The sequence below is a fragment of the Podarcis gaigeae genome (assembly GCF_964106915.1).
Source record: "Podarcis gaigeae genome assembly, chromosome: 16".
NCBI classification, from domain to species: domain Eukaryota; kingdom Metazoa; phylum Chordata; class Lepidosauria; order Squamata; family Lacertidae; genus Podarcis; species Podarcis gaigeae.
Window position 1 is genome coordinate 31,713,413 of NC_139693.1, and position 26,734 is coordinate 31,740,146.

The following is a 26,734-nucleotide window of genomic DNA, read 5'->3' on the forward strand; positions in this document are numbered from 1 at the left end:
ATTTAGGTGCGTCCACATGCTCCCCATTCAGTCAAATATAGCAACACAATGTTGTAAATCTGGGGGACTGCTTTCCCCCTTGGGGAAGGTTCATGTGCTGTTAGAGAAGACTAGCCAATTTTGTTGCTATGCATCTCTTGTACACACAGTACAGCAGGGGGTGAGGATCCTACAACCTTGGGGCCAAACACAGCTCTTGCTGGCCTTTGGGACTTCCCCCAGGCCATGTCACTGACTGCCCTGCTCCGTGTCCTCCTTGGGTGCTTTTGCCTAGTTGGGATATGTCTTTGAACCGAGAATGCAGCCTTCCACCCCAAGGCCGGTGTTACATTTCTTATTTGTCTGACTTTTGCCTCTGGCCCCACTCACAGTTGATACATGCTCCCCACTCTGAAGGGTACCCATGAGGGAATGTGGCCCTCAGGCCAATAAAAGATCCCCCATCCCTATGGTACAGAATTGGTCAGAAATAATTTATCCACTGACTGCATTCATACAACCAGCTGCCTCTGGTTGTTGGGAACTGGGGTGGGGTGGGGTGGGGGAACTCAAACTGACTAGATAAAAGCCCTAAAAGGCTGTCAGAGTTCCATCTATTTAAGAACACCAGTATCCCACCATTTCAGTTCAAAACTGAACCAACCAAGGCATCTTAATGCACATTTAGGCAAACAAGAAAACACAAGCCACTCTGATGGAGTGACCACACGGGAGAGAAATGAGAGAAGAGAAGAGCAATAAGGCAGCACAGGTAGTGGGGGGAGTGGAGTGACCAAGGTGGCATGGGGCAGGGGAGCAGAAAGACCAGGGCGCATGGACATAACCCTAAATCAAGTACATAAATAGAAATACTTAACTAATTGAGATTCTGCCCCCCCAAAAAAAACAAAGCTTCGCCCCCCAACAGAAATCCTGGCTATGTCCATGCAAGGGTGCATGGGGGGGGTGGAAAGAGAAAATGAACTGGACAGGGTGGCAAGGGGGGAAGGTAGCCTTACGGGCGGCACCTTGACCAGGGCCCTTCAAACCTGGCAATAATACTGGGGTGGGGATTGGGGACCCACTCGTCTTATCTGGACTGTGCTCATAAAATGGAGTCTCACAACGGCTGGAGCACGTTGCAGAAGAATATGGAAAACAGTGGTTGTCTTGGACCAATTTTATGAGGTGTGAAGAGGGTGGTTTTTCTGGTCAAATTCCTTCCTTCTAAATAGTGGCTTACATGAAATTGCAAGAAATCCCTAGGCCCACTCTATATTGCTGGTGTGCATCTAATGATGAAATCAAGCAGAAAACAGCAATCTGGAGCAAAGAACCGTGCAATCAGGCTGTGAAGCAGCCCACAAATTTGCAAAATTAATATATAAACAAGAAAATTAAAAATAGCAAAAAACTAGATTCAAAGTCCCAACGACTGCACTAGGTTTGCTGAACAACTGGTCTGACTTAGCATAAGATAGCTCCTTCCATGAAACAGCTTGGTAATAAAGACAAAAACCAAAGGATGACTATTGTCTAGTGCAGGGGTTGTCAACCTGGTTCCTACCACCTACTAGTGGGTGTTTCAGGATTCTAGGTGGGCGGTAGGGGGTTCTATGGCACAAGCTGAATCCTCCTTCCATCGAGCCCTGGTGGGCGGTAAGGAAATTTTACCATCAAGAAAGAAGCATTAGTGGGTGGTAGGTATAAAAAGGTTGACTACCCCTGGTTTAGTGCATTAGCTGTTGTCCTAAAGGTTTTGAAGCTGCTGTATTAACTGGCATTACTCCATCAAGAAATGAAGACCCCCTGATTGAGTCAATCCAGTTGGTTCTGCAAGGAAGTGGCAACCACAGTTGTTTGGAGGCATCCTCTTCCTCCAAACCCACAAAACTGATTGGGGAAATGGCTGTACAAAGATCATCCCTTTGGGCACGCATCCTCCGCATGCCAGCAGAGGGTAAACAGAGTTACAACCAGTGAGGGACAGCTCAAAATCAGACCCACTGTGTCACAGCAAACAGAGCGTTGGATTTGGACCAGGAAAGCCTATGAACAAACCTCTGTTTAATCATAAGGCTCATTAGGTGACCTTAAGCCACTCACCATCTTTCAGTCTAACCAATCCTCACAGGCTTGCTATGGGGGGAACTGCCCCACAAGCTCCTTGGGCAATAAATGCACAGATAGTTAGGTTAAGATCAGGAATGCTTTTGAATTCCCACTCAAGTTCACAAAAGAAAGGCTCCACCTGAACCCTAAGCTTATCGTTCGAACTGCAGACTACATTTTATGTATATTTGCAACGCAGATAGCGAAGCTGCCTCTTCGGCAAATGCTCTTCCTTTTATCTCTGCATGGAGATATGTCTGCAGAAGCCGCTGGAGCTTTGGGAGGTTGCATTTCCTCGCCCTTCTAAAAATCTACAATCCTACACTACAATTCTATACCCACTAACCCAGGATTAAGTCCCACTGAATTCAGCGGGGTTTACTTTTTACAGCTCGGATGACATTGCTCATGTTTCTATAAAGAACTTTACAAATGGAAAGAAAGGAATCTCAAGCCTGGCACCATGAGAGCTTTTAAGCAACAAACGTTGTAAGAGAAACAGTAAAAACTAGCTGAGCCTACTACTACAACACCATTAGGGCCACCCTCCATGCTATATGTACCGGTAAGTTTCCTTGTTTGCTAACATTGGGTGGGGGGTTGCCAGTGTTTAAGGGGTACAGGGTCACCCTCAGAAGCCTAAAGCTACTATGCTATTGGTGATCTCAGCTCCCTAAAAAAAAATAAAAAAAATCTCTGTTTTGTTTGTTGGGTTGTTAAGGGGTTTCTGCAATAGCAGTGGAGCAATACCACTGCTTTGGCCTGGCCCAGTTTCCAGCTCCAGAGCATGGAGTTATCTCTTTACACCAATACTAGAAGCCCTACTGCAAATTAATGTGGCCTTTTTCTTCTGCACAGCAATTTCAGAAGTTATCCATTATGAGCTGTATTCTTGTGTTAATATAAACATGATATCCAGAATTTTAAGTATCAGTTTACATGTCTGCAAAACTGCTTCAGGATTTGAGTGTCTGCAAGAGACAACAGGGATGGGAACAGATAAGCCACACAGGCTAATATGACTAAGCACATATTGCGTTTGCTTAAGTTCTAAAAAATCTTATTTGAAGCATAGCACTCTTCTGATAAACAGCCAGCGTCTACTCCAGCCCCTCCAAGCCACATTTCTACAAAACAGTTGGGGCTGCCTACATTATTTTCACTTGGCTTCCCTATATGATGCTAGTTACCCAGTGGTAAGGGAAAGGCTAATTGCAAATAGAGGCTGCAGCTTAGCTGATCAGTTTCACAGATGGTGTAGTTTCTGCTGGTGAGTTTCATTGCAGCTGTCTGATGACCGATTTGAGAGTGGCTGCAGTTTCAGAACCATTTGGAACGTACAGTATCTTTTGCTGCAGAGGTGTAAGGGGGGAAAAGTTGGATGGTAGGTGTGTGCATGGGCCCAAAGATTCGCCTTATATGTGCATTTGTGTGTTTTAAAACTGTCAACTGTACAGGCTGCATTTCAGTCTGTAATTCAGGCTCAAAGGCACTTTGTATAAAATGAAGCTTTGCATTCCCCATTCACTATAATGGGGAATGTAAAAATGGCTATGACACTTTCCTGTTTGACAAAAGTGGGTGAAATGTTTGCAGAGTTCTGAAGGGTTCTGTTTTGTTTTTTGGATAGAGCAAAGCAACATAGGATTTAAAACAAAACAAAACAAAAACCTCTGAAAGGAATCTTTTAATTCTCCATGGATGTGCTTTAGCAAAGTAAACGAACAAACCCAGACCCTCACACAGAACTGATGCACACCCTATTGTGTACCCATATGCAATGCAAAAAGCACCAAATGCACCATGCAAACAGACTGTGCACTTGGCTATTTTTGCCCCATGTGCACACATCCAGAATTCTTACAGTGTATACACACAATAAAATACTCACATGAAGAAAAAGAGCTCCATTCCCCAAATACCTGCCTATAGAAAAAAGGTACTGCAAAGCAGCTGTGGAGCCCAATCCAGAAGCGATTGGGGAGACCTGCTTGCTGCCCACTGTGTTAGGTCATCACAGTCAATGCTTCCCCCAAATGACCCCCAATTCTCTTGCCACTTGCAAGAGAGGGGCTGAGTGCAATGACACATTCCTTTATTTTTTAAAGGCAGGTGTGGGGAACCTTTGGCCCCCCAGATTATGCTGAACTACAACTCCCATCGCCCCTAGCATTGGCCATGCTTGTTGGTGATGATGGGAGATGCAGTTCAACAACATCTGGAGGGCCAAAGGTTCCCTGCTCCTGCTTTAAAGAATATGACTAGGGCAGAATTAGGCAGTGTGGTATCCTTGAGATGTTGCTGCACTACAATTTCCACAGTCCTCAAACACTGGGGCCGATGAGAGAGACGGAGTCCAAAATATCTGGAGAGCACCACAATGGCTACCTGGGTACTAGGGAGACCTACGTCAGAAGCAGCAAGAGGTTCCACCTCCCTCCCTGAAAAAAAATAATGGGTAGGCCTTTAGGGAGCTACTTTCTTTAACTATCAAGCAAATTGCACAAGGGAAACAGATGTGCCTAGTGAAAATAATAATTTGATCAAGAAATACACGTGTGTTTATATTGCAGCTACATTTTAATCATGCTTTCTTTCGTATGGGCAGCAACAACAAAAATGAGCCTGTGGATAAAATGAAACCATAATAAATTTGTACCTTCGGCTGAAATGCTCCCTGAAGTGACCCAAAAGGACCTGAATGTGGAAGCAGAGGTGGCATCCCAGGCATTGCTGGAGGATAGCTTGGAAAGAACTAGGAAGGGGGAAAGGGGCGCGGGAAGAGAGAGAAAAGGAGAGGGGTGATTAAATTACAGATAACTAACAGATGTGAGAGACAAGTTTGGTGCAAATCATAAGAACTTGTTCCAAAACAAAAATTACCAAATCAATTTCAACCCCTTTATTGGTTAGACGCTGGGGGAGCTTGCCTAACTCATGATTCCTTCAAGAGCTCATTTTTAACAAACGAACAACACACCCACTTTAAATTTGCTGTATCGTTAAAGGAATATTCCATTTTCATGCACTCACTCAAATCACATTTGCAAATATTTTGATTGCGAGCTTGGTGACCTGCTATCCAATCTCTAAAGAGATTTGTACTTCTGAGTAACTCACAAGTCTTCTGCATTTGGCTGCTGATGAGAGACTTGGTTTGTATCGAGGGTGAATTTACCCAGTGTGTTAAGCAGCTCCCAGCACTAAAATGAATGCGGCCTTTCTAGTGAGACACAAATGTTACCCTTACTGTGGATCAGGGGTGGGAAACCTTAAGGCAGGAGCCTAAATCTGCCTTTCTAGCTGGATGTTGGGAATCTCTATAAGCCTTGCCCCCTCCCGAGGTCACACCCCTCTGCACCCTAGAATAACAGAATTGAAGAGGTGGAAGGGATCACGAGGGTCATCTAGTCCAACCCCCTGCAGTGCAGGAATCTTTTGCTCAACGTGGGGCTCAAACTCGCGACCCTGAGATTAAGAGTCTCATGGTCTATCAATGGATAGAAGCACCCTCCTTGAGTGCTTCTGCCTTGCTGGAATGTGTCCTTGAACTATAATAACGCCTATCATTTCCTGGATGGAGGGGTGTGTGTGTGTGTGTGTGTGTGTGTGTGTGTGTAGAAAACTACTCACTTTTGCATAGTTTTAATGCAGCCTATTATGTCACATGTATTGACCTGCCCACTTTGCCTCTTTCTCCACCCATCAACCCATCAATGTGATATTGCTCCTGGAAGGTTCCCTTTGACAAAATGCGGCTCTTGGGCTCAAAAGAGTTTCCTACAGTTCACCTACAAAATCCTTCATTGGAATCATGGCATCAGCAAGAGGTGTTCAGGAAGGGCTACCACAATCAGTGTGTGATATGAAGGACATATTGCATTAGCATTATACAATGCCCTGGACATCACACCATCAAGGCAAGCTAGTTGTTGAACTAGAGTATTTCCTTATTCAGCTTGAGAGACCTAAAGAGAAGGATGCGGTGTTCTAAAGACTACATTCCCATCCTTAGACATTGGGAGCAGGCCTGCTGTGTGCCAATACTGTAAAAGGTAAAGGTACCCCTGCCCGTATGGGCCAGTCTTGACAGACTCTAGGGTTGTGCACTCATCTCACTCTAGAGGCCGGGGCCAGTGCTGTCCGCAGACACTTCCGGGTCACGTGGCCAGCGTGACGAAGCTGCTCTGGCGAACCGGCACCAGAGCAGCACACGGAAACGCTGTTTACCTTCCCGCTATAAAGCGGTCCCTATTTATCTACTTGCAATTAAGGGTGCTTTCGAACTGCTAGGTTGGCAGGCGCTGGGATCTAACAATGGGAGCTCACCCCGCCGCAGGGATTCGAACCGCCGACCATGCGATCGGCAAGTCCTAGGCGCTGAGGTTTTACCCACAGCGCCACCCGCGTCCCTGCCGCTACTGTAGTTTATCCATATATTTTTTAGTTTTATCTTCGGAGCATTAAGTGTTAGAAAATTGGTTGTTGTTTTTAACAAATGAAAGCAGAGATTCTCAGAATGAATTCTGTGTTTGGGATTGCTGTCCAACTGCACAGCTCTGCTTATGCACCTGATTATACAGCCTGAAACTCTTTGTAATGGTCCTGCTTTTGCCAGAGCAAGATGTCACTGTAGTAACAGCTGTCAAGCCTCTTTTCCACATACATATTTAAGGTGGGGTTGCCAGTCCTCAAGAAAGCATTAAATGCTTTCCTGGGGGGGAGGGGGGAGTGATATTTCCAATAGATGTCTATAAGAAGCAAAAGGTCCATGGGACAACGGATGCTCTTTTGAGAAGAATGGAAAGCTTTCATTTTTACCGGGGGGGGGGGGGGGAATTAGCCTCTGCTACCATTCTTAATTCTGCTATTATAGCTCTCCTGCAAAACATGCCACTTTAGCAAGTGTGAAAGCAGCCTGCTTGGGATCTTTAATCTTTATCTGCCTCCCAGTTACAAGGTAATTACCACAGTTGCCAACCATGAAGTCCACTATTATCAGCACACACTTTTAATTTTCCACAGTATGCGGTCCCAGAACGCTGCTTCTGATGCAGCAACTGATAAAAAGGAACGGCAGAGCAAGGCCAGGCAGTAAGTGTACCAACAGGCAAGCAATTCTAGAGTGCTGCTGAAAGGCTTGAATTCAGACACTATCCTTTATATCAGGATGACTGGCTGAAGAATCATGTTTGGCGTGAAAGCTCATTTATTTTTACTGTGACAAAACTAGCCCAATTAAAGAAACAACAATCAGACATGCCATTATTGCTTTTGCATAGAGTAGTCTCTGACACTAGCATGGCAGTGGCTCTTTGCATCATTTTTTGGCTTTTTATCAATGAGTGTTTTTGAAGTGACAGGTGAGAAATCTTCTTTTTTAGGACTGGCAGGATATTTTGGTGTACAAGCTAGTTCCCATCTTGAGAGAAGATTTTGATAATGAGTTGTCACAATGTCGGGAAAGCTGATAACGTATTTCCATGTGGTATTCTGTTAGGGTAACTGAACAGAACTGGACTAGACAGCAGTGGCTATGTGGAATGGATTCACAAATGTCTGAAAGAATCAGCTTAAGAAATAATTACAATGCATGGCTGTCATCTCAGAAAGAGCTATCAACTGGAATTTCACAAGTGTCTATTATGCCCATGGGCCACTTTTGTTCAATCTTATAATTAGAGATTTACATATATAGTTTTATCAAATGTGCCGAGGATATAAAGCCAGGTGGTACATACACTATGGATGACAGAATCAATAATTCAGAACACCTACACTAAATTTGGAGAGAAAAAAGAGCCGAAAGTGACAAAAAAATCTTATAGACAAGTTACTGGAATTAGGCGAGCTATGTCCAGTAAATAAGTAACGAAAAATGCATAAAATGGAGAATAATGGTGACAGATCTGTTCCTAGGGAATAGCAGTACTGAACAAGGCCAGCAGAGTTAAAATATATCCAATTTTAACTCTGCTGGCCTTGTCTGGTACTGAGCTTGTTCAGTGACTTGGTGCATGCCTGTTTGGTCTTCTAACACTTTCTAACTACAGGACAAAAGTGAGCCCCTTTACGTAGCCCTGGCTAGTCTACAGCTGAACTACTGTGTTATGCCTGAGTCACTAAATTTGAAGAAAGATGTATGAAGACTGGAAGACACTAGCTTAGTTCTCATTGTGGTGGTATAACAGGTGCTGGGCTGTAACACTTCAGCCTGTAGCTCACATGATTCAGAACTCCTTCACGTCAAAGACTAGTTGCCAATGAGAAGGGTTCTAGCATAGTCTTCTTCTGGATATGTTCGTTTTTATATGTGTGGGGAATGATTTTGGATGAAGAGGTATTCACGTGAGTTCCAGCTCAGAATCAGCAGTGGTATTGTACAGACACAGACTTAGCTTTTCTTTTGCAATCCTACTCAGAAGCAAGTTTCAATGGGCAATACTCCCAAGCAAATAGGTATAGGACTGTAGCCTGAGAAACAGGTGTCAGAAAGCAGCAACCAACACTGAATTAGAGGAAGAACATTTGATGAATGACTTGAATTAAAGGAATTTTATGGTATTATTGTAGTAGGTAAAAATAAACTTAAGGGAAGGGAATTCACTTAAAAACAACAACATGAGACAAGAGCTAAAGGTTATTGTATTTTAGTGTTTGTTGGAAGCCACCCAGAGTGGCTGGGGGGACCCAGCCATATGGGCAGGGTGTAAATAATAAATTGTTGTTGTTGTTGTTGTTGTTGTTGTTAAGCTTGCTACATCAAATACATGCAAGGAAAGCAACCAGCAAGTTCAAACATAGAAATCAAAACCAAATAAAAATTAAAAAAAATAAAAACCCAAACCCACAAATGCACTCACGTTGGAATGTCGAAAATAAGGATTATCAAGTTTGGGAGCGTACTTGTCGAACTGGAAGAAAAAGAGAAGACAAAAACAAATGAGAATATATTTCTTCAGCACTGGGTTGCAATCTAAGCACAATGAAGCATGCTCCCAGGTGGATAAGATCCAGTTTAGCTAGTGTGGCTTTTGGGGGGAGGTGGCAGTGGGGAGTTTATTTTAAGGGCACGTGTATATTTTCCACACTTCACAGCCTCTTAAACCTGCACCTTTGCAACGGGGAGGCAGCAAGTTCAGGCATCTAGCACATAAATCTTTACCATCACCTACAAACTTCCTCAAGAAGCCAGTCAACACCCTAAATCATTTCTAAAAGTTAGATTTTATGATACAGCTGTATGGGCTGGAGCAGAACTGAAGCAGTCATCTCATTTCTTTAAATCACACAGCCCTTACTTAGCTCAACCAGCTCCTTGAAAAAAGGCGTAAGAAATATCAGACAGGATTGCAAGATAGATCCACCCACTGTGGATCTGCCCTCATGATTTTTGTCCTGGCGTTTTGTCCCCTTGCACTGTGCACCTGACCTATGCCCCCATCAGTATTCTTTCCATGCCTCGTGAAGAATGTGCACATTCCAATCTTAAGCAAAAGGAGATGTGCTGGGGGAAGGCGCAGAATGGTGAGCAATGACCCCTTTGAAATGCCACTCGTTCAGCAAGCCAGCTGTTGTGTGCTCTCCTCCATACAGGAGAGCAGATTTGCAATTGTGTTAATTACAGTTATTACCGGAGTCATGTACCCTCCAGTGTAAATACTATAAATTACTAAAACACATGCAGCTGGCGGTTTCAATGCCACCCGCTCTGGCATTAGGATTAATAAACCCATTTAGTGGAATATAAGAAGATGGGAGCTCAAGCACAACAAAAGAGGGTGCGGCAAAGCTGTTTTCACTCTTCAGCTTGACATCAACAGGGCGTGGGTGGGCAGGAAGGGAACTCTTTTTCCAGCAAGATCAGATATCAGGATTCTTAAACAACATGCCAGGCCTTCAAGGAAAAGTTCTGAGATTGCTTTATGAAAGAAGGGGAGTAGGGAGGTATTTGCACGTTGCTTAAACACCTGCGGATGGACATTGGGGGAGGCAGAAATTGCTCTCATTGTCCTGCAGTTAAGCGGATTAGAAGCAAACAATGTCGTCATACCATCAGCCAGTGTGGTAAAGAAAGGCAAGAAATGTCATTTCCTATGAGCTTGCCCCACCCCACAATGCCTGTTTTGGAACATTTGCTGCTTCGCTACAAAGGAAAGCAGTGCATTCCTTCAAAAAGAGAGAGAATATTGAATCTTGCTTTATGCAATGTACCAAAAACCCCCCAAAACATTGCCTTGTGTGAAAAAAGGCTGTTTGGAGAATTTACAAAAGGAGCAAAACCAAGTGGCACTGCTGTAAAACCTGAGTGCCAAGGAGGCAGGAAAAGCTCTAGCTTTTCTGCAGGATTGGGACCCTGCTAAAGTTTTGTTGTCCCATCAAACAAACCCTTGATGGAACGGCCAATGACAGGCTCTGAGAAGTTGGTAAAGGGGTGGAGCTTTCAGCCATGGGTGAATGGTATTATTTAAAAGCAACTTGAATGTTCCAGATATCCTGTCTGGGAAGAAACTGTAAAACAACCTTAAAGCCTGAAGAAGCACCTCACCCTTGCCATAAGCAAGCACAGCCCATGTTGAAAAATTGGCATGTATTTATTGTGTCTTGAGTTGCCCAGTCAAATGTTGAGTTAGTGAGTGGGTGGTATAAGCAATAGATGGCAACGATGCAAAAATATTGAAACCAAGCAGCACAGGCAAATTATTATGGCAAGGCAGGAGTCAGAATGATCAACCGCTGTGGCCATAGGTCTATTGCACAATGGTGTTGATCTCTCTTGTGTGTTAACAAAACAATCAACTTACTGCAATAAAAGCTATCTCCTGCCCTCTCAACTCTTACTTTCATAGAAGATTCTCGCTTTGCTGCGAGTCCTGCAAGATTAGCTCCATGCTTTGCTGGCCTGTTTCCACTTGGCCTGGAAAGGGTGGGGGCAAGTCCAGCTACAGCAACTGCTGCTTCTGCTTAAGGGCCGAAAGACCATCCTACCTGTGAGTCCTGCAGGACCTGCTGCTCAGGATGCTATTGTATGTATTGTTGGGAGTTTTAGTTGGAGTCAATATTTAATTTTGGATATATTAAATTTCTGCTGTTATGAACTGTGTGGGGATTGTTTGATTTTATTGTATACCTACCGAGTTGTTTCTATTTACTGTTTGTGACTACAAAAATATTGTTGTATTCTTCTAATTAAGTAAATCTTTTCATGCCATAAGCCATTTTGAGCATGGTTTAACTATGGAAAAGTGGCATACAAAACAGTGATGATGAAATTTTTACACCCTGCCCTTTCTGTCACAGTCGGACATGCTTATCTGTGGTGTGCCCTTCCCATCTTACTTTTATGATACAAGCTGTGCTTTTTTTCTTAAAAAAATGTTTAGGGGTATTCTCATTTTCCTACTCATATTGAAATACTGCCCCTCAATGTAGCTAAACGTAGATTCACAAAATGTTTAGGGGTATGCGTACTCCTGCGTACCCCCCAGAAAAAAGCACTGGATATAAGAATATCCAGTGCTTTTTTCTGGGGGGGGGGGGACGCAGGAGTACGCATATCAATGCCCATGTTGCAATAAGTGTGTGAGAGATATGAAATCATGCCTGAATGTTCCCTCCCATATGCCCAGATGCTATTATGTCAGCTGCCTGAAACGCCTAAGAGGAGAAAATCAGAAACTTGCATGACCATCCCACGTTACATGTGGCACCCCCTTCTCTAGAAACAGAACTTGGCGAAGGGTTTGCAGAAAAGTAGCAGTGTGGTGGGGCCCATTGAGAAGAAGCAGCAGGTTGCAACTTACGGAAACTTACTGTATTAAATACTAGCTTGAAAACAGTGCAACTGAAAGTCGCAACTTTAAACAAACACATCCTGACGAGGATGCACTTTTCACAGAAAAGTGTCCGTCTCAAAGAGCTGGTGCTGGCATGGTTGTTTTGGCCAGAGGTGTCTCTACTTATCCTCACATTTTGGGAGGGGGTACGCACCAGGGGAGGTGCAGTGGGCGGCATCTGGGGCAGGCTGGATGGAAAATGGCTGAATGTGTGCTGGTGGGTGTGTTGGTGCTGGTGGGTGTGTTGGTGCTGGTGGAACTCCGCCCTCAGCAGCGGCACCGGGCCAAGAGAGGCACCGGTCCTGTCCGAACTCTGAACCAAAAAACGATTATTCAGCTCTTGCCTGAGCAGCTCGTGATCTAGAAGAGGGAGAGAGAGAGAGGGAGAGGGGACGGGGAAAAGACACAAGGGCACAAGGGCCTGTGAGTTTCACAAAAGACGTAGAAGAAAAAGAGTCAAGATATTCACCTGGCATTCCCTGTTTCTGCAGGTCATGCTGTGGTGGTTTTCTACGTGAGGACTCATTGGTGGAGGTAAGAGAGATGCCTGTGACAAAGTACCAATCAGAATCCCCGAATGAGGCTGGCAATACATGATTGGTTGGTTGAATGATATCAACAGGCTGGTATCTAAAGACAAGAGAGAACACCATGAGTCATCACAGCAGAAAAGATACTGGGGCGTTATCAACAAAGTGTCCCTTCCCCATCCCTCCTCCCAGCCCAAAAAACATTCATGATAGGATTTATTAGACCCTAAGCGAGGGGTGGAGGGTGTCATTAACTTTCCCCATCTTCCTTTCCACCCCACTAACATGTCTATCTCTACATTCAGAAGCATTTCACACTGACATTTTCCATACACATATATAATCTCCACGTAGCAAAACTCTCAAGCACACTGCCACTTATGAAGCAAAGGACCTGTAGTTTGTGTACTGTAGATTTAAGGGCTGGAGGAACTGCTGAACGATAGTATTTTTTGTAAAAAAGAAAAGAAAAAGAAAATATGAATACAAAGGTAGACCTTCTTTAAAAAAACAAACAAACAAAAAAACCCCCAAAACACCCACAAACCTGCCCCCCACAATTGAACAGGTTCCCAGGGAAGCTTATAAAAAGTCAAAAATTATAATTAATATAATAAAACACATAGGGATCAGGATTCGAAATTAGCCAGGTGCATTATGTGCCTAAAGATACTCCATTTGCGAGCACCTCAAAAAGTCTGGGTGCCATTTTTTTTGCACCTGGCTGACACTCAAGGATTACGGTACTTAAATGTGTGCGCTTTGAAGCCTCAAAGTACAGTGGTACTTTGGCTTACAAACAGTCCTTTTTACAAACTATTTGATTTACGAACTCTGCAAAACCAGAAGTAGTGTTCTGGTTTGCGAATTTTACCTTGGTCTACAAATGGAAGCCGAATGGTGGAAGGGCACCAGTGGTGAGTAACCTCATTAGGGAAAGCGCACCTCAGTTTAAGAACAGATTTGGTTTAAGAATGGACTTCAGAAACGGATTAGGTTCGTAAACCGAGGTACCACTGTATACATTAAGGATAGACAATATGTTAAGGTGTTTAACAATAAAGAGTAGAGTGTTTTGAAAACTGAAGTATGGTGCCAATATTTTTATTGTAAACACCAAATTAAACATGTATTAACAATTTATGCTAAAAATGTGATATTAACAATGTGTCTCTTATGTGAATTGCGTATTAGCTAATGCTTATCAAAATAATAAGCAGAAAATATTACCGACCCCCCCCCCCGAATGGTGAGTAGACATTCTGTTTTGGCGCCCACAACCCAGGTACCAGAATTGATTTGGCTCCCAGCTTTTCTATCCCAGTTTCTAACATTGATAGGGATGTATCCAATGTTAGAACAGATCCACTGAAATTAATTGGCATGACTCAAATAGGTCCACTAATTTCAATGGGTCTACTCACGAGTATAACTTAGTTGGATGCAGCCCTTAAAAATATTTAACCTGTCTTCCAGGTTAAATTTGTCAATATTATATCAAGTCTTTTGCTACCAAGCCATTCAATTAGTAAAGGAGACCAATTTACACCTATGATTTAAGCTTCCCTTGGGCTCCTTTGAGAGGAAGAGTGGGATATAAATATAATAAATAAATGAATGCCACCATTTATTCCTTTAAAACAGGGCTGGTGAACCTGCGGCCCTCCAGATGTTGTTGCTGGACTACAACTTCCATTGTCCCTGATTTTTGGTCATGCTGACTGAGGCTGATGGGAGTTGGGAGTCCAACAGTATCTGGAAGGCGTCATGATGCTTTAATGCTTGCAGTACTTAGTAGGTATCTGAGGTGTAAAATTCAAGAACAGGAGCCCCCCAAAGCAACTGGTGTTCCCCTAAAGGAAGTATTTAGCACTAATAATAAACAGTGATCACTGCAAATTATGATAGTGAGGGTAAAGACCATTCATTCTCAAGATCCAGGGTAAAACCCCCCATTATAAATAGATAAAACCTAGTTTACAAGGGAAAAGCAAGAGCCAAATGAAATGTCACAACAAAGAGACTGCTTAACTTTAACCCAGGTCAACAGAAATCAGTATACAGCAGGGGCAAGTGGCTGAGGGCAAATGAACGCTCTCTACACTCTGGGAAGGTAAGTTATGGTTGGTGAGTGTGTTCAGTTCCCCCCATACTCTGCTTCTGCTCTGTTTACTTACAATATTATTTATAACCTAACATTTTATTTTTAAGGTCCTCTCCCCACCTGCTTTATGTGTTACTGGGGCAAACTTTTTTTTTCTATTTTTCTCTCAATGTATTGATTATTAACTTAGAATAAAAATGTTTCTGTGTGTGTTTGGGGGGGGGGGGAATCTGCCCTGTTTTAAGACACCGGATACTTCTGTTTAGCTTAAAGATAATCCAATTTGTTTTTCCCCCGTGGGGCATTGCCGGAGAGGAATGGATTTAAAAGTGGGCAGCTGGGTATCGAGTTTCCTTAAAAGACTTGGAGCTGGCCTGGTGGATCTGCAGCTGACTCCAGACTTCAGTGTGACACAGCAGCTTCGTCTTTATCAGCAAAGAGAACAAAAAGTGAGTGTCGGGGGGCGGAGCGGGCACAAATAGCAGCAACTGCAGTGGCAAAGCAGTTAAACCAAGGGATTGTAACAGGAATGCAACATGGCAGGCGGAACACACACTGTCCATCTGTTATCTAAAGCAGCTGACAGTGGTTTCTTCAGAGACTGCTACCCTCACCTGCTGAACTGATTTCCAGCGTCTGTGCTGGAGCACATGCTCTGTATCCTTTTAAGTAATGGTGCCAGTGCTTGAACCATATGCAATGAAAGCATGCCTTCTACTTCTCCCTAAATACAGCAGTGGCTGTTGAGTATTGGGACTGGTAGGGCGGAAAGCAGGGAGGCTGAGGGCAGGTGGAGCCAATGACAACCAGATCCAACTAATTCAAGCTTTATCCCCAACCTCTTCCCCCATGAGGGTGGTGCTACACAGGCAACGCCAAGATTGAGGAGAAGGAGGAAGCTGCCTGAGAGCAAGCGGAAGTTGGTGGGGAAGCCCCATTCACCCTAGTGGGCCAGCCTCCACTAATTATACATATTATCTTTCTGTATCCTTGCAACAGCTCTCTAAAATGCATTAGTATCTCTATCTTCATATTGCACATACGGTCTGATGTTTAGAGAGAGAGGCATACCTAAGCAAACTTAGTGCATTCATGACTTTTTGGTCACAACCACAGACTAGAGATTTCCTGGTTCATACAACAGGTGTCAGGACTCTGGGCTTGAACTGGGGACATCAAGGTCTGGGGTTGGAACAAAGCCTAGTGAGCTCCTGTAAAATATACAAGCTTCAGGGGCTCCTTCATCAACAGAAAAGGAATAGGGGTGTGCACTGCGGCCCTCCAGGACTGCGGCACTAATCCCAAAGATACAAATTCCCAGTAAACCTCCCCCCCGTCCCCTTGGGAGGCCTGGATCTCCCTTGCAGATCTTAAAACTTGGACTGGTCAGAATGGAAAGAGATATTTGGGCCTAGCATTGAAAATGCCAGCATAAGCACCTTCAACTAAGCCTGGAAAATAATAGGCAGCCAAGAATTGATGTTATGCCCACTCACTCCCTGGCACCATATGCTGAATAAGTTGCAATTTCAGGACAGTTATCAAAGATTTATGATGGGAGGGCAGGTTTTATGTTGGGGTGGGTGGGTCATAATCTCAGTTAGTTAAGTATTTTTTAATAGATTTACTTGATTTGGGGGTGGGGTAGCTGTCCTCCCTGCCTGTGCCCATGCTTCTCACAATAGCTCATTACAGTAGCCCAGCACTGAAGTTAGCAGAGTATGGGTAACTGTGGCTAGACTATCTCTGTCCAGGAATGGAGATAGCTGGCAGACCAGCTGTAGCTGAGGAAAGGAACTTCTAGCCACAAAAGCTATCTGGACTTCAAGTGACCTGGATGATTCAAGTACCCTCAAGGTTCCTGTTCCTTCAGGAGGAATGAGCCCCATTTAGAACAGGGTGCCTCACCAATTCCTAGACCCAAAAACTGCCAGCCCACAGCATCTCTGTCTTATCTGGATTCAGTTTCAATTGAGTGGCTCACATCCAGCCCATTGCTGCCTCCAAACATTGGTTCACCCCCTGCATATAGATATCAGCATGACTCTTGTGGCTTTGGCCCAGCCCAGCTGCATGATAAAGTCTCGGTTCAGAAATCATGCCAAACCAAGGTATGAATTATAACCACACTTAGTGTTGAGCAGCTAAGCCGTGGTTCACAGCTGCCTGTCTGCTTTTATATGCCATCCGCTCAGTGCTCAGTTTCTCAAGTTCATTTTTGTCTCTATGATGTGCAGCAGCCCCCTGAGGTGGAGCCTTGGCCCTGGTGGGTCAAAGGTTTGTGAATTCAGACATAACAGCAAACCTCAGTTAGAATGAAAACATTGGCTTGCAAACCAGCTTCGAACTGTGGCAGATATTTCTACCATTTTTGCCCCACACCATACATTTAAATCACATTTAAAGCAGATGGCTTCCCCCAAATAATCATTGGGGGCTGTAGTTTGTTATGGGTGCTTGAAAGAGTAGCTGTGAGTGGTAAACTGGTTTTCAGGTTTCTTTGGGTGAAACCTTGTTCTTTAAATATATGGTATGGATCCGATCCTAGTTATAACATTCTCTAGTAGTTTTTTTTCCTACTAAGTTTCTAAACCTTTTTTGCCTTTAACATACAATCAAGTTACTCCAGCTTCTCGGTCTCTGGAATATCAGACAACAGCTTGAAGCCAGTTCCTTGATCAGATGGTTTAGCCTAAAGCAATATTTGGCCAGTTCCTTTTCCCTTTTCACATGTTTTACGTTTGGAACTTTCCAAAAGGGAAACACAGGACAAAATGGAAGGCACCACTGCTTTCAACAGCTAGAAATCCCCTACCCTCTTTCTTTTTGTTAATTGGATTTTGTAGGAAACAGAAAGGGGGTGTTGGTGTAAATGTGTGTCCACTTTAATCCCTGTTGGGTTAGTTACAGAGTCAAATGCCAGATCAAAAGGGGTGAAAACACCACAGAAATCTCCAGCTGCCACAGGAACAGCTGTGGGCAAATGAGAAAACTAAACGGTGTGTTTCAGAGGCTGAAGCAGAAATGTATGTATATTTAAGGATATACAGGGAACTTCTGAAATGTAACTAGGACAAAAATAAAAGTTATTAACCATCTGTGATTGCTAGGCTCCCCGTCCCCTCCAGAAAGTGTCCTGATATGTAGAGGGGGCGGGATTATCTGAAAAAAATTGCACAGGACAACTACACACATATAGAAGATGGGATCCATTTGTCTTTTGCTGGTAGGATTATTGCCTGCTATCCTGGGTTTTAATAGGAGAGTTTTGCTTGCTCAGCTGTGCCTATACTTCAGGGTTCTCCCAGATGCAAATTCCTTCTTCCCTCCTTAGTGGAAGGAATGTCTCACAGGAAAATGCACCCTCTGCTCCTTTCCCTAACTGGATCTTCTTCCAGAATCTGCTCTGCAACTGAAAACGTATTGCAAAGAGCACTGCAGCTCTCTTTTGTGTGATGGTGAAGCAAAAAGTGAATGCAAAGAGCAAAATTACTGATGAAAACTCTTGAAAAAAGACATTAATAAGAAGTATGTTTGGGAAATGTGGGGATGTTTCCAAAGAAATGTTGTGCACCCAACCCAAGAGTGGAACCACAAGATAAGGTCTTCTTGTTGTTGCTGGTGGCTGCCCAGTACACTGACCCATGACAGGGCTTTTTCAGTGGTGGCCTCCCAGTTGTGAAATGCCCTGCCTGGTGGTGTAGGAGGCTTCTGTATTTGATTCACGTGCAGTTCAGGAAAGGACATAGCTTGCTGCTAGAGACCATGTTTGCCTGCAGAAGGTCTCAGGTTCAATACCTGGCATCTCCAGTTAAAACAATCAGGGAGCGGAGGAGACAATCCCAGGCTAGATGACAACTAGGCTGACCTGGTGCAAGACAGCATGCTCTGCATTTCTGTCTTCTCTTTTCATTTTTTCCTCCCATATTTTTGAGCCACTTCTAATATAACCATATCTCTCTCTCTCTCTCTCTCTCTCTCTCTCTCTCTCTCTCTCACACACACACACACACACACACACACATTTTCAACAGAAAGATAAACACTTTTATTTTAAAAGGCTTACTTTCATTCGTTCTTTTTGCCCCTCTGTAACATTTAGAGCAGGGATAGCCAACATGGTGCCCTCCACATGTTGCAGAATGCAACTCCCATCAGCCCCAGGCGACATGGCCATCTGTCAGGAGTTGTGGAAGTCATAGTCCACAACAACAGGAGGGCACCCCCTGATTTAGGGGGATGGCTTCCGCTTGAATTCCTATCATTCTCCGGAAGATGTTCTCCGGTTCATGGGCAACGTACAGAGTGAATACTTGTCTTGGGGGTCTAGTTTAGTATCTGTTACCAGTTACAATCATGTACCTGCTGCTTTTAAAAGACCACCAGAGCAGATGGTTTCCTTTTGGTTTTGCCTCACCTTAACCACACCCTGCAAGCAATGGGTTTTATGGAGCGTGACAAGGGGAATCAATCTCAGTGCAAAACCCAGATGAGGGATGATAGGACCTACCTGCGGGGTGACCAGGGATCACAAGGCTATTGGTGGGTAACGCTGGAGGAGGTGGCAGCGTAGGAGGGGTGGCAAACATGGCCGGATGGTGCTGGTGTTGGGACTGCGATCTGAGAGGGAAATGCGAGGCAGCAAGGTTAGAGATGGAGAGGGGTAACGCTGGGCCGGAGGAATGATGGGGAGGGATCTGGGGGGAGATGGGGAGGTGTTTTGGAAGGCTAATACTTGTTGCACTGCTGGCGCTGCTGCTTCTGCTGTGGAAATAAAAAAAAATGCAGGGAGTGGGGAGAGAAAGTGTCATTAGAAAGGCTGCAGAACTGCAAAATAACCAAAGCATTTGTAAAAGTGTCCCGCCAAAAACACCATCAAAGATATTTTGACCCATCTACTATCCAGCAGAGATCCCAAGGGATGTTCCCAATCTGAGCTAGGGTAGCAATCCCTGAATGACATTCAGTTTCATTTTCACATAAGCTATCACTCGGCTTCTCCTCCCTCTTCAACATGTCTTGAGATATTCCCTGCCCACCCCAGCGTCTTCTAATACACTTTTCAGGCACAATGTCCTAAATCTCCTGTTGTTGAAGACTACTGCAAACCACTCCTCATTGTCTCCTTCTGAAATAAGTAATTGCAAGCATGAACAAAACGGGAATTGACCCATATCACAACAATATGTGGCCCTGCAGTTATTGCTGGACTGAACACAGTGGCTGGGGTTGATGGGACTTGGAGTCAAGAGATTCCCCATCACTGCACTCGAAGATTATAGAGATCAGAGCATTAAGTGAGCACGGTCTACCCACCTGATATTATTGAGTCCGTTGTGGGCCACCTGGTGAAGCCCTGGGTAACTGAGAGGAGGGGGGATGTGGCTTGGAGGTTGGGTCCGGAGCTCAGGCAGCAGCTGAGGCTGTGACTGAGGTCGAGGTTGAGGTTGCGACTGAGGCCGAGGCTGCGGCTGAGGGGTGAGTCTTGGTGGTGCTGGTGCTGAGATCAATGGCTCTTTCTTCAACAGTGGGCTTGCCCGAGCACTTGACGTGGGTGCAGAGGAGGTGGAAGTCACTACGACAGTGTTCGGCGGGGGGCTGTGGATTGGCAGCACAAAGGGCACGTCAGTGCTCAGTTCCTGGCTGCGCTCCAGCCCGGACACCTTGGGGATGCTCCCTGCTTTCGCTTCGGCCTTGTCATTCAAGGCTGGACCTTCAAGAACAAGGAACAAGGCAAAGGTTATGTGGTAAAGCATCCCGATGATGCATTTGGATCTCAGCATGCTAAGGTGGAAAGGATTTTAAGCGTATTGTCTAGCAGTAGCATGTTGTTGGGACGCAGGTGGCGCTGTGGGTTAAAGCCTCAGCGCCTAGGACTTGCCGATTGAAAGGTCGGCGGTTCGAATCCCTGCGGCGGGGTGCGCTCCCGCTGCTCGGTCCCAGCGCCTGCCAACCTAGCAGTTCGAAAGCACCTCCGGGTGCAAGTAGATAAATAGGGACCGCTTACCAGCGGGAAGGTAAACGGCGTTTCCGTGTGCGGCTCTGGCTCGCCAGAGCAGCGATGTCACGCTGGCCACGTGACCCGGAAGTGTCTCCGGACAGCGCTGGCCCCTGGCCTCTTAAGTGAGATGGGCGCACAACCCCAGAGTCTGTCAAGACTGGCCCGTACGGGCAGGGGTACCTTTACCTTTACCTTTAGCATGTTGTTATTTACCGCCAAGACCATCTCAAGGGCTCAGGCATGAATTCTGGATTTACATGGCTGTTTTTTCCATTGACACAGAGATTTTTTATCCAATTGCAGCATCCCTTGTTGTCCCCTCAAACTGAGGTACAGAACAAGAGGCTGGCTCAAGTTTCCCTCGTTGGGGCCGGGGACTCTTCTCCCTGCTTATGGCTGGCTCACGTGGTTCTAAGCAACTGGAAAGAAGCAAGTTCTTCCTTCAACAGGAGGACGGCAGAAAAAATGGTGGCAGAGAACTGAAGTAAACTGACATTATATTAACTGTCCCAGATTCTTTTATAGTAAGAAATTCACTGGGGAACTGGTACCATTCCTTAGATAATGGAATACAACCAATCTATTTGAAAATGTAAGTCAAGATTTGCCCAATGTGGTATATTATGCTGATTATGTTAAACAGATTATAGGAGAGAATTCTGATGATTGCTAGTTCTTTGAATCCCATTTGATGGCTAATTTTTTAAAAATAAATAAATAAATAAATAAATAAATAAATAAATAAATAAATATAATTGAACAGCCCTGTTACCCTTCATATGTTTTGTCTTTTTTTTTTGTTTTTTAAATAGACATTATAAAACTGCAGAGTTCCCCTTTCCCATACCACCACGCTCGAATTTTCCAAAACTGGTTTTTAGTATCTCTTCAGTGAGACTAACATCCTATTTTAGACTTCACTTGCGACATTGCTCCCTCGCCAGGTCTACCACCAAATTCCATTTTAGGTAGAAATAAGTAGCAACACTAGACAAGAGCTGCTTGGAAGTGGGTAACTTTGCAGGTATATGTTACAAAATTTAAGACACACACATTTCCTTTCCATCAGGAATGCCCACTGCTCTTCTAGACAGCTAACATTGTACTGTGTCAGTTTCAGTAATGCTCACATTTACCTTGGATTTTTGCACCCACCAATAAAGTGCATTTTATTAAAACGTACAGTTCTGGTCTTGATAATAAATATAAATGGCACCAAGGACACTTTTTGTTTGGCTGGCCCTTCAAAAGCTGTAATTTTTAAAAAGAATCTGTATGTAATATATCAAACTTCAGTGGCATGGTAACTAGCAGCTACATAAATATATTTCCCCAGCAAACATTTTCTTGATGTAAATACTCATTCAGCTATGGCCACAATGAGCCAGACTTATTCAGTGAACCAAAGATTGGACATTGCCTGAACTCCCACATTAGCCAAGGACATGTTGGGAGCTTTGGAATACTCAGTCTTGGTTCCCAACCTGTAAAATGGGAATTTAAAGACCCACTCCTTAAATCTGTGGTGTTGATAAATGAGATTATGCCTAATTCCTGCTGGGTATGGGGGATCCCCTAATTTAACCACCTGAATCAATTCACATACTGAAATAATAGAATTGTAAAATTGGAAGGGACCTTGAGGATCATTTAGTCCAACCCCTTGCAATGCAGGAATCTCATTTGAAATTTCCAGACCTCAAATTCGGTGTTGTTCTTCTTCAACTTAAAAAAGTATATAATAGGGGGAAATGCACTAAGAAATGTGTATGATTTATTTATTTATCCTTATAAAAATGTTTATATACTGCTGTATCATAAAAATATATCAGCAGTTTACAACAATATAAAAATTTATGGACCTAAAACATTTTTTTGCCTAGGGGGGTGCAGATAAGGAAATTAGAGAACTGAATTTTAGTCTGGAAAAATGAGAAGCCACATATGAAAGATTTGTCCATCCACCTGTCCTGGTGACAGTAGGTGCAATATGACAGAATGTTCTTCCCTAAAAGGTGATATTTTTGTTCAATCACAGCATTCTTCCTCCATACAAAAAACGCTTAGAAAATGAGCAAGTTGTGGAGAACCAGTCTTCCTACAGCAATTGTTTATCTGGTATGGATCACCATTCAGATAGTTATGTGAGCTCCTACCTGCTGTCTGAACTGGGAAAGCTCAAACACCATTTCCCCACCTTAGCAACGAATAGACCAAAGACTATGACGGAAAAAACAGATTTTAATGATTCATCAAAAATTCAGTGATGCCTATTTGGGTGGTTTGAGAATGATGCTGTACGAGAAGAGTAGCCATGTACAGTAATGTAGCTTTAATAATCTCATACTTTGGGGGACCCAGAAACATGCCAACAGCTATAATAGAAGGTCCCTTGAAAGTACCAGTAACACAATCTCTTGGGAAGTGTTTATTCCCACCCCCTTATTTTAACTTTGCCAATCATGCAACCCACACTCACAGATATCAGGCTGCTGTATCTTGGTGGGCACCTATCTGGTGTCTTACTGTTACCACTTGTCATTGCACTCTCTATTCATAACCAAACAGCTCCAACTTGAGAACTGAAGGTGGAGGTTGAGCATGATTCAACGTGGCTAACGCCATTGCACACAACCACTGCAGCTATCAGTAAAGATTTGCTACAAATGAATCGGCATAAGCATTCCACATGGAAAACCTGATGAGCTATTTTTCACTGATGTGACAAGAGTCCCAGAACAAGTAAAATTACCATAAAGAAAAGAGGCCCTCTGGGCATGTTCCTTCATGATTTGATAAGCACAGGCAATGCTAATGCACAGGAAGCCGACTTATACTGAGTAAAAGAATTGGTCCATCTAACTTAGTATCAGCTGCACCAGCGGTTCTCAAGCTTCCTATTTTCCTTGAAAATGGCTGAGGGCCTCAGCAGACCACTTAGCAAACTCTGCCTCAGATGTTGACCTTTGGCCTCTGATATAAACAACCATGATATTCACCACCCTATACTGGAACATTCCAATGATAGAAATGTGTTTATTTTTACCAAGTTCTAGAGTAGTTAATTTTCATGCCTCATGATAACAGGCTGAGCCAATTTGCCTAAGACTCAACAGTCAGCTCCAATATTTCAACCTTAATTAAAGCTGAACTCACGTCAGCTTAGCTCTTTCCTTCACAGAGTATCTGACATTTACAATGATTTGTGTATCTGCCGAGCCACACTGAAGGCTAGATCGCATTAGCCCTTTCCCACTCCCCCACAACCAGACACAACATTGTCCCCCTCCCACTTTTTAGCATGCTGACTTTGCTTGTTTTCTAACTAGAATCCCAGGATGCAAAACGCTCCTTAACAAAGGGCATAACAGTCTCTCATTATAGAAACATTTGTGTACAACAGCCCACGGGGTATCCATCACACAGTCTTACGTGATCCTGCCTCTTTTTATTGCAATATCTGAACACTTCCAAACCATTAATGCATTTGTCCTTGTGACACTCCTGTAAGGCATAAAAAGGCTATAATTCTTATTCTACACATGGGAGAACAATGGCATACAAGGCCATCTCATCCGCTGCATGAATGGGGCCTATGTCCTGGGTGCTAGCCTTGAGACGGATGCCCAGCTATCATAATTTATTGGACGTGCTTTGCTGTATTTTCTGAATAAGGCTGAAACCGCAGCAGCACTCCTCCTCCTAAGCACTTTACTCCTTTGATAAGGGCACTAGCATGGAAAATGAAAGATGGAGACAACATGAAGACCAGGAGCCAAGCCGTACACAGCCAAGAGTGGAAGAACCATCGTGAAGAAAATAGCCCTGTAGACCAGGTCCCACTGAGTAACAGCCATGCATCGCATGAAAGACAAAGCCAAAATTGTGGGAGTTGAGCCTGCATCCAGTTCCAATAGGAAACAACAGAGGGAGGAAAAAAAAACCTGTAAGTTTCTCAGTGGCTTTACACCTGTTCACAACGCCCCCACCAGAACAATAATAAAATAATGCAGCAGTTAAGATAAAAGCATGCCAATGCATAAACACAATAATGCATAAAAAGGCAGCATTTAAACCAGTTGCAAGATGTCGTTAAGTGCAACTGAGCAGACAAGATGGTGGGGAAAGGCAACCAATGCCAATACTTAAATTATGTCACTAAAAGCCCAGATAAACAGGGCAGATTTTCCCCTAGTCCAAAAAAGGTAAGACAGAGAAGGCACCAGAGGGTAGGGATGGGATTTTCTAGAAATCTCAGTGTTGGGCTTATGCACACAAATTCTTTTTCCAATTCATGTCTCACTCCCTGATCTGAATGAGAAGAGGGTTGTTTTCTAACCAGCTCCACTAAAAATAGGAACATTATTTGGATATAATTTTTGTATATACATGTAAATAATATACAATAATGTTTATGTATAATACATATGCAATGCTCAGCTGGGTTGTAACTGCTGAATTCCATATATAGTCATTTAAAACAGATTCCTTTTCCATCCCTACCAGGGAATCTAGAGGGAGTTTCATTAAAAGAGTGCCACCACAGAAAATGTAATATAGTGGACCCTCGGGTTATGTTACCTTTGGGTAATGTAACTTTCTGGTTGCAAACGCGTCAAACCTGGAAGTGGGTTTGCTGCGCATGCGCAGAAGTGCTCTGCGGCGGCGCATGCATGCGCAGAAGCAGTCCTCCAGTTATGGAATTTTCGGGATACGGCTGGGCCTCTGGAACAGATCCTGTTCATAACTGGAGGTACCATTGTATCTTTGGTTGTCACCTAATTTTCACAGGTGATGGCACCTAGAGATTTCAGCTGCTGGGGAGGCTGATATGGGATGCAGCTTTGTGGTCAAAGCTAAGGAGCTTCAGTCCTGTAAATTGCCTATGTAGCAGAGTGCATGGGAATCATGTGTGCCAGCTCCTCAGAAGAACAGTGGGGTACAATAAAATAAGCAAATATCTACTATCCCTACTGATGTCTGCAGCCAATCTATGGCTTAACCCAAGAGGGTGTGCATAAATATGTGCTGCAATGAGGAATATGCTGCCTCCTTTTGCAATGCCTCTGAACATTGGAAGCTGCCTTCTAACAAGTCAAATTATTGGTTCATTTGGCTCACTGTAGGCCTTACACTTTTGCAAAATGCCCCGAAGTCAAGATCCTTGGCTTGACTTGTCTGAACAGAAATAATGAACAAAAACTGTTATCCTAACTTAGAAGTGCACAAAGCGGATTATGCTATTACTTTCAAGGACATTCAGTAACTCTGATTTAAGATTCCACAGATTTGTGAGCGGAGGATGGATGCTAGCTAGCTGACTTCTCAGCAGAAAGCAAATTCTTCAAGGGCTTAGCTAAGTCTAAAGGAAAACTGCTGAGTGCAGCTGATGGGAAATCAACTTGGGGCTCTAAACTTGAGAGAGAGAGAGAGAGAGAGAGAGAAGCACAAGTCTTTCCCTGCCACTGGTACCCCCTCCTGCTACTCTTAAATGACATGCGCCAACATGTCATACACACCAGTAGACTGAGCACAGTGCCCCTCCCAGAAAAGGGCCTGACACAAATTAAACCTGTTCTGTTAGAGGAATTTGCTTCAAAGCTGATTAAGTGTTGCTCAAGTGCAAGAGATTAAAATCCACAAAAACTGCTCTTTGAGGACTCCTATAAGCAGTTGCTGAGTTAACAACACTTGGGGCAAAATCACTTCCAGACCTGCAGCCCTTTTTCCCTCTCACTCACTTGGGAGGTGCATGTTCTTTGCAATCTGTTTATAAATGCATAAAAAATCATGATTGGAAAGAATCAAATATTTTCTTCCTTGTTTCTTGATAAAAGGAAAAGCTGTGCCTCTGCATCCCCCTGCATTGCACTACCTTTTATTCTCTGCAATGTGTGTGTGGCCTTCGCCCCTTCCTTAAAACTACTGTAGCTGCAGCACACATCTAATAATGGACTACACTGGTGTTAGTACTAGATAGCCAAAGAAAAAAGCAGGCTATGGTATGACCACTGTCATATGTTATATGAAGGCACCCTGCCCTTTGCCCTGGGTGACTTTGCAATTTATAGCTTCTGACACACTGTGCCTTACTATAAAGAAATACTGGAGCTCATAAGGAAGACCCTAGGAGTTGGTCAAAGAATGGGCCCGGGTTTGAAGAAGGTATAGG

General features: G+C 43.9%; 1 protein-coding gene and 1 long non-coding RNA gene across 12 annotated transcripts in view; one reads left to right on the forward strand and one right to left on the reverse strand.

Moving 5' to 3' along the window:
* Positions 1-26,734, reverse strand: part of FBRSL1 (fibrosin like 1) — a 793,883-nt gene that overhangs the window by 23,627 nt on the left and 743,522 nt on the right. For 4 of the 10 annotated variants that reach the window (XM_083716910.1, XM_083716914.1, XM_083716911.1 and 1 more), the window contains exons 8-12: positions 19,878-20,274; positions 19,072-19,325; positions 12,061-12,287; positions 8,955-9,005; positions 4,751-4,846 (exon numbers count right to left, since the gene is read on the reverse strand). In XM_083716910.1, the coding sequence (XP_083573036.1) occupies positions 4,751-4,846; positions 8,955-9,005; positions 12,061-12,287; positions 19,072-19,325; positions 19,878-20,274 (1,025 nt within the window). Of the gene's footprint in view, positions 1-4,750; positions 4,847-8,954; positions 9,006-12,060; positions 12,288-12,396; positions 12,558-19,071; positions 19,326-19,877; positions 20,275-26,734 lie in introns of all 10 variants that reach the window. The other 6 variants (XM_083716906.1, XM_083716912.1, XM_083716908.1 and 3 more) reach the window with 4 other exon arrangements.
* LOC310834299 lies at positions 13,022-25,964 on the forward strand. 2 transcript variants are annotated; one of them, XR_014559163.1, is made up of 4 exons: positions 13,022-15,016; positions 20,866-21,154; positions 22,446-22,577; positions 24,290-25,964. It is a non-coding gene; the product is annotated as an uncharacterized lncRNA (long non-coding RNA). The 2 variants fall into 2 exon arrangements; XR_014559164.1 differs by having other exon boundaries at positions 13,022-15,010.